This window comes from Punica granatum, chromosome 8 (genome assembly GCF_007655135.1).
Source record: "Punica granatum isolate Tunisia-2019 chromosome 8, ASM765513v2, whole genome shotgun sequence".
Lineage (NCBI taxonomy): Eukaryota > Viridiplantae > Streptophyta > Magnoliopsida > Myrtales > Lythraceae > Punica > Punica granatum.
Window position 1 is genome coordinate 9,918,795 of NC_045134.1, and position 7,679 is coordinate 9,926,473.

Below are 7,679 nucleotides of genomic sequence, written 5' to 3' on the forward strand. Positions count from 1 at the left end.
TGTTTCATTTGCTCAAAGGGATAAAGGCTCGGCGAGACATTCATTCACCTAAATCACAATGACTTTACCAAAGCGCATAATGGACCAGAACAATTCCTATGAAGTTGAGAATATGAGTCTACTAACGTAAACACTTTCGTGTTCAAGTCGAATTTCGACTCCTTAACCTCTCATTTGGAAGACAAAACCCATTCCACTGAACTGCCGCCTTGTATATTTATTTGAGTTATATATATATGATGATTTATTGTATTTTTGTTGATACAAAAATTGACAAAAAGTCCTATCACATAGGATGGGGACAGCGGTTCGAATCCCAAATCTAGGAAACCATGGATATACAACGCACCTCCCCCAGCTCACCTCACCCCGCAAAGGATGAGATTGGACAAGAACAGGGCCAAAACTGAACATCATGCGTTGTACGGATAGAGATGCGTAATCAATTCCACTGCCATAAAAAGCTGATCCCACTCATCCACCGGGAAATCGCCATTACACCCAACTCTCATTTCCCTTCAGCGTCACTCCACGGCTCCCTCTCCCCGCGACAATATCAATCCCATCCTCATCTTCTCCGTTCCAATCCTCTCTCGGCATCCTTGGCCATGGCGGATTCAACCTGGCCTCATGAAGCAGAGGTTTGTCCCCGCTCTCTTTTCCTCGTTCCCTTACCGATGCATTCCCTCCGGTGATCCCCAATGCCGCGATGCTAGTTACTCCTACCTACCGTTGCTTCTTTGCTGCTGATTTTGTGCGCATTCATTCGCAGCTGTGTCGCATAAGGAGTATAGTTTCGAAAATGTCCGGCAGGGATGCTGATGAGGTCCGGGTTGTAGTATCTCCATATAGGATTTGTCCCCTCGGAGCCCACATTGATCATCAGGTTCGTTACTTTGCCGGTATTGTGTGGATTCTTGCAGGAGATAAGGTTCGGAGGTCAAAATCGATGCGTGCTGTATTCATTGATGATGGGGAGGTGCTCTGTTTTTGCAGGGAGGAATTGTTTCTGCAATGACTATTAACAAAGGAATACTTCTCGGGTTTGTTCCGTCTGCTGATGGCGAGGTAAAGATTGAGGTGTTCTTTGCCTTACTTGTTCATAATTGAGGAGCTGTTTTTCGGTTCTATATTGAGGAATTGAGATCCATGTTGCATTAATTGATAATTAAGCGTCGAGCAGTCTTGTCTTGTATAAGTACTGAGCAGATCTGAATGTAAGGATTTGGAACTAGAACAGAAAATACTGTTTCGCATTTGAATTTCGAAATTCAAATGCGAAACAGTATTTGGTGCTTTAGTTTTTTCTCCTGTGGGATAGATATGTTAAACGGATCAACCTTTTCCAAATCTGAAAGGAAGCGAGGGTCATGCTGATTAAATCACGAAACGAGTTTTCACGTGGATCAGCTTTGTTGATCAAAACCTGGGAATTGTCTTTTAGGTTTATCTCCGTTCGGAACAGTTCAAAGGAGAAGTTAAATTCAGGTATTGACAGTTTGCTTTTTCCTCTACCTTTTTTTCTCCCCAAAAAATTACTGGTTGCACAATAGTGTAATATATACTGACATACTTGTGTTTAGGGTCGATGAAATTCGGCGCCCAAAAAATTCCAGAGAAGCAAGCAGAAAGAACCACGTGAATTATTCTTCCACAGCAAAAGAAGAATGGTGTTGGGGAAATTATGCTAGGGGAGCCCAATATGCGCTGCAAAGTAGGGGAAATGTCCTTTCTCAGGTTAGGCTTATTCGTATATTAGTGATCTTTTTGTCATTATTATACATTAGGTCCTTACCATAATTTTTCCGATTCTAGTTGGGTTACGAGCTGCACTTTTTTCCTTTTGGATGCGCAACAGCTTTTTGTATAACTGGCATGAATGGTATAATACAAATCAATTTAATGTTGATTTACCTGGAAAGATTGAATCTGGGAGAGCCTCTATTGGCATGGTGAATTTTTGGTGAGTTTCCTGTGTGACCATCCTAATGCTGGTAGCTATCCATTCTAGGAATAAAATACACCTACCCTTATTTCTCTCAAAGGATGAGAAAGAAAGTTATCAGTTCATTAATTACACCTGCAGCTACTTTAGAGAGAATAACATTACAAAGGAGGGGGAGAATAGAAAATCGGAGCTGATAGGAAAAGAAAATGAAAGAAGAGAACCGGATGGTGAACAAATGCAACAGCAGAAAAGCAAGGTTTCCGCCTATTAACAGTTCCCTATGAGTCTATTGACTCTCTTAAAATTCTGAATGACCTTTGTGTGCATGATGTTAAGATATACCTCCGCTCATCTTTTTATATTCTGAGTACGACATCCATTATTTTACAGACATTGGATAAGTTTCATCTGCATCTGAATCATGTTGAATATCGTCTGTTGTGGATCATTACAGGGTATAATAGGATATATATGTGGTTCTGAGGGACTTGATAGTTCAGGCCTGAGCTCTTCTGCTGCTGTAAGTAAATATTTCCTACTTGGGTTCTCCAGTTCCCTTCGACCAATTCGATTTATGAACATGGTTGAATTCCTGCTTGGTCTTCTCTGTGTGACGAGGAACTTTATATTCCATTGTCCAGCATGCATCAGACTATTAGTCTGTGTGCCTGACCTTTTTTGTACGAAGTGATATTTTCCAGGCTTACTTTGCATGCGATATGACTGTACTAAGAGAAATATTCTCCTTTTCCATTATCTACTGATGTTCATTGCAGTATGTTTGACAGGTTGGAATTGCCTATCTGCTGGCTTTTGAAAGTGCAAATAACTTGTCCATTTCTCCCACAGAAAACATTGAGTATGACAGGTAGCATCCATAACATATGTAGATATATATTCAAAATTACCGGGATGCTGGTACTAGTTATAACTTCAGGTCTTCAAATTAGGACACGACCACGAATTTATTATTGTTCTTGAGATGTGCATTGAAATAATTAGTTTGGATTCTATGAATCATCTGGAAGTCAGAACAGGTGTGGCTCTACTCGGTCAAATATTTTCCGTTGGAAGTAACAAAGTGTAGATGCTAAAGGAAGTTTAATATTTAATCAAATTCACACTGCTAAAGAATCAAGAATTTGTAACTACTGGCAATCTTAGTTCAACTCTTTCTGAAAAGCTTCAATTCATTGCCTATTTTTAGCTTTGTACCAGTCATGAACTTAAGAATTGCCTTTCTTTCTGGTAGCTTATTTGATTATTAGTAGCCTGAATGATTCAAATAAAGCTCAACACCTTTTTCAATTACTTCAAGTTGACGGAGCCCTGAGGTTAGTCAGCAATTTTATTCGTTCATTGCTTCAACGCATCTAATCTGTCCCTTCACGTGTCTGTGTAGGTACTCCTTATCAGCCTTATTAGGTTCCTATAAGCCTGTAACAAATAAAACTTATAAAGCATCTTGTCGGACCAATTTCCGTTTCCTGGGGTAATATGAGGCTGGATAGTAATGCCATGAAATTTCAAATGGTAAATTATCGGGTTAGGGGACGGGCAGAACTACTTCCTGCTTTACAGCTTGTGCCATCAATAATGCAACCACCAGCCTGCAGTAATTCATGATATATCCAAATGCCATGGAGTAGACTCTTTATGAATATACAAAATACTGTGCAAAGATGGAATCTGCGAATATAGATATTCTTAATTCTAAGTTGACTTTTGTTAATGTGACCAAGTGTCAACACAAGCACACTGGTTCCTGAGTCTTCTAAATCTTTCTTGCATATGCGTCACAGGCTTATTGAGAATGAGTATCTGGGTCTCAGAAATGGTATACTTGATCAGTCTGCCATATTGCTTTCAAGCCATGGTTGTCTCACTTATATGAATTGCAAGGTAATGTGCGGATGCTTGACACCTAGTTCTTCAACTTTAAGGAAACTAACAAATTATCTCTATCTGGTTTTAAGATTAATTTATTAAACATGCCATCGGCTTTTGAAGCTGGCTACATGGAGCATGTGGACTCTACCTACTTTTTTTTTTCCCCCTCATTTTTATGAAGTAGATGACTATTATTTCAAAAATGAATGCCTGGATGTGCCGTGTTTAGGATCACCAGATATTTGCTAGTGAGGTAATCTTGTGCTTCTTAGTTTTCCCCTTGACCTCCTACGTACTCAGTAATGGTATTATGTAAGCAGAATCATTCTGGATGTGTACTGGCAGGGCATAATTTTCATTTTCTCAAATTTTTTAGTGGATAGTTTTCTGCTTTCTAGAATTTACTTACAAGAAGACAAAAGGTTCAAATATTCTTGTTGAAACTTGAACATGATGTGTCTCAGATTGTTTCTTGTTGGAGCTACTTCTGATGAATAAAGTACTTGGTTGATCTTCATAAGATAAAAGCCAAAGGAAAAAAATATCTGCCAAACAATTTTTCAGTAACATTTAGCATTGTTGACTGACTTCAAACCTGATTGCATTCTGCAATACTCTTATCAAAAGGAAGCCTCTCTGAAGAAGCTTTTCTAGGTGGTCTGTCAAGTGGAACTAGTTGGATTTACGTCTTTATGCATTAGACCAGCTAGAGCAGGATGAGATTCTGGAATAGATATCCATTCATCACGTGTTTTGATAGCATGTTAATCTCTCTTTGGGGTTCATCATGTAACCATTTGAGTTAATCGTTACTACTAAATAATATTTCCAGCATTTTGGATTCTAATCTTTGATTTTTTTCCCCCCTCTTTCAATCTCATTTATTTGGAGTTAGTGCCTCCCATTGGTTTTGTTTCATTTATCCTTTTGACTTTTATATTTTTTTTCCCTGGCCGATTGACTTTTAAATTATCTAACCAGCATTTCATTTCACGATTATTCAGTTTATCCACATTGTATCTAATAAGTGCAAATTTTACTATATAGACAAAAGAGCATTGGCTTATTAAACCTCCAAACGATGGAGCAGAGTTCCAGAAGAACTTCAGAATATTATTGGCTTTCTCAGGCTTGAAGCAAGCCTTAACTACTAACCCTGGATATAATCGCCGTGTTGAAGAATGCAGAGAGGCTGCAAGACTTCTTCTGCTGTATGGTTTTGTCTTCCAGTTTGCTTTTTCAATTTGTTTTCTATTTAACCCTGTGTATATTGCTTCTACTTTTTCCCTCGTAAATGATCAATATTGGGTAAGCCGAACTAGCATATGGGGTAATAAATCAATGTAGAGTTTAATATCCATAGAATAAATTATATGTCTGAAGAAAATCTTTTATTAATTTTGCGAACTAGTGATACTTATAAATCTAGATTAAATTAATTATTAGCTATTAGTGTGCTCATTAAAATTAGGTGATCACTTGCCGTCCAAGGTCGTGACCAATTTATTTATTTATCATCACCTCATAACAATAGGAAACAATTTGAGCTATATATATCTCAACCCATTGTAGATTCAGATAGTAAATCTGTCGATATAAATAATAATGCCTTGTCTTTTGCTCCACAGTGCTTCTGGTAATAGCAAAGAAGAACCTATCCTCTCTAACGGTAAGTATCTGACCCTTCTGCCAGAGTGCAGAGGTTCTTCCATTTTAGTAAGAAAATTGAATCTCTTATTCGTTTCTTCTTTTTCCCCCAAACAGTTGATCCAGAAGTTTATGAAGCTCACAAGGTATGCATGCTAGTTGAATATCAATAATTACGGAGCTACAAAATAATCTAAGCAGATATTTTACATGTTTTCTTTTTCCTGCCATGAGTGAATCTGGATTTTTATGTTGGAAGTTAGTCTTGCTGTCTACATTGTGCTTGTTTGAATTTTCATATATAGACAAGCACTTCCATAAAGAGAATCAAAATCATCAAGATGATAGCGGATTATCTTGAATACAATAAAGTATTTCTTGTGTATCAGCCTCTTTAAGAAATTCTGAAGCTGGATTCTGAAAATAACAATATTTTGAAGTCAATTGGTTTTGTATGTGCTATTGATAATAATGTTGTTTGTGCAGAAAATTTTAAAACCTGACCTTGCTAAAAGAGCTGAGCACTACTTCTCGGAAAATATGCGAGTTAAGAAGGGTATATATATTTCCAGTTGTGCAGATTCCCTGCAAAAGATACTCTTTGTATCATGCCAGTTTGGCTTATTTATTACACTCTTAACTATGAAGTTACAACTGGATGGTACACTGATGGCAGGACTTGAAGCTTGGGCTTCGGGTGATTTGAACGAATTTGGAGCGCTCATCTCAGCTTCGGGTCTGAGTTCCATTCAGAACTACGAATGTGGTAAATTCTCTGGCTCAACCTTCTTACTTATATGTTCATCGCTTTGTCGGAGCTGCTTGTCCTGCTGGTACCAAACAACTGAAACTTTATCTCAACTCTAAGAATGATTTCAGCAGCACTTCACGAGTTAAGTACTATAATATTATCTGAGTTCAATTCAGTACAGCTGTGTTTTGTTTCCGGTGCAATGCAAACTGATCTCATAGATGATTGTTCGTGCTACAACGGATATATATATATATATTAAAAAAAGGGGAAAAACAATCTGACAACTACATTTTGCATTTCGGAGGTGCCGAGCCACTGATACAGCTGTATGAGATTCTCGTGAAAGCTCCGGGCATACATGGAGCTCGGTTTAGCGGGGCCGGATTCAGAGGGTGCTGCCTCGCATTTGTAGAATCCGAGAGAGCAGTTGAAGCTGTGTCATTCATAAAGAAGGAGTATTCCAAGTGCCAGCCCGATTTGTCTGGCCATCTGAACCCAGACACTGCAGTACTAATTTGTGAAGCCGGTGATTGTGCTCGGGTAATCTGACCGGCACTTTCCCATAGCTATTTAGATTCATCCATTCTTCATTAGATTTTGATCCACCATTGAATTTGTATGTTATCTCAAGTGTACACGTAATACCGACTGTTCAAGTTCCTAGAATCATCAGCTGAACATAACCTCTCCTATGCCTTCTGCTTTGAACTTGTTCACTTCGATTTTACGAATCCGTTTATGTACAAAATAAAATTGTAAGCTGAACCCCCAATCGAGATCCATAAAGTTCGAGCCGAATTCTTACGTCACCACATCATCAAAAATATAAAACGGAGCTATCTTGCATTTCCACGTCACCATCATTTATACTTAAAAAAATTTTATATTCTTTTATTAAGAAAATAGTCTTATATAGATTGTCCTTTATATTCATAGAGAAAAAAAGAAAACGAAAAGGAGTATAGAGAGAGTCTTGGTGTGCATCGTGCATGAGAAAAGTCTTTATTTATCCCAAATTTTATTTCTTTTTCGGGTAATATAAACTAGTCACTCCACCATCATGTTGTGTGAAATTGTTACTCATAAAAAAAAATATTTATTTATATATTAGATGTTTAATATATTAATTATTTTATAATTTTTAAAGTTTTCAATAATTTTTAAATTAATGATTAATGAAATGCATAAAATTATTTTAATCAGAATTAAGTACTTTATTCATTCAAAAAGATAATTAATCCATTTAATTAATAACATTAACATAATCAAATAAAAAATATATTTTAATCAATTCAAGTAATTAGTTAAAATTACAATATAAATTTATCCTATGCTTGTGTGGTTTACTTGATATTTCTATTTTTGCATTTCGTTTTGAAATTTGTGTTATATTGTTACTTGCAAATTCTTCTACAACATTTCTTTTTATTTTTTTACCAC

The 7,679-nt window shown here is 37.0% G+C and overlaps 1 protein-coding gene across 1 annotated transcript; it reads left to right on the forward strand.

The window, feature by feature from the left end:
• Window positions 1-376: 376 nt before the first annotated feature.
• LOC116188979 (galacturonokinase) lies at window positions 377-6,955 on the forward strand. Its single transcript, XM_031518440.1, has 14 exons — window positions 377-641; window positions 773-886; window positions 997-1,068; window positions 1,445-1,488; window positions 1,584-1,737; window positions 2,403-2,468; window positions 2,737-2,816; window positions 3,751-3,850; window positions 4,886-5,049; window positions 5,467-5,507; window positions 5,603-5,631; window positions 5,972-6,041; window positions 6,162-6,251; window positions 6,544-6,955. Exons 1-14 carry the CDS (start codon window positions 435-437, stop codon window positions 6,786-6,788), a joined length of 1,476 nt encoding a protein of 491 aa, XP_031374300.1. The 5' UTR covers window positions 377-434; the 3' UTR covers window positions 6,789-6,955.
• The last annotated feature ends 724 nt before the right edge of the window (window positions 6,956-7,679 follow it).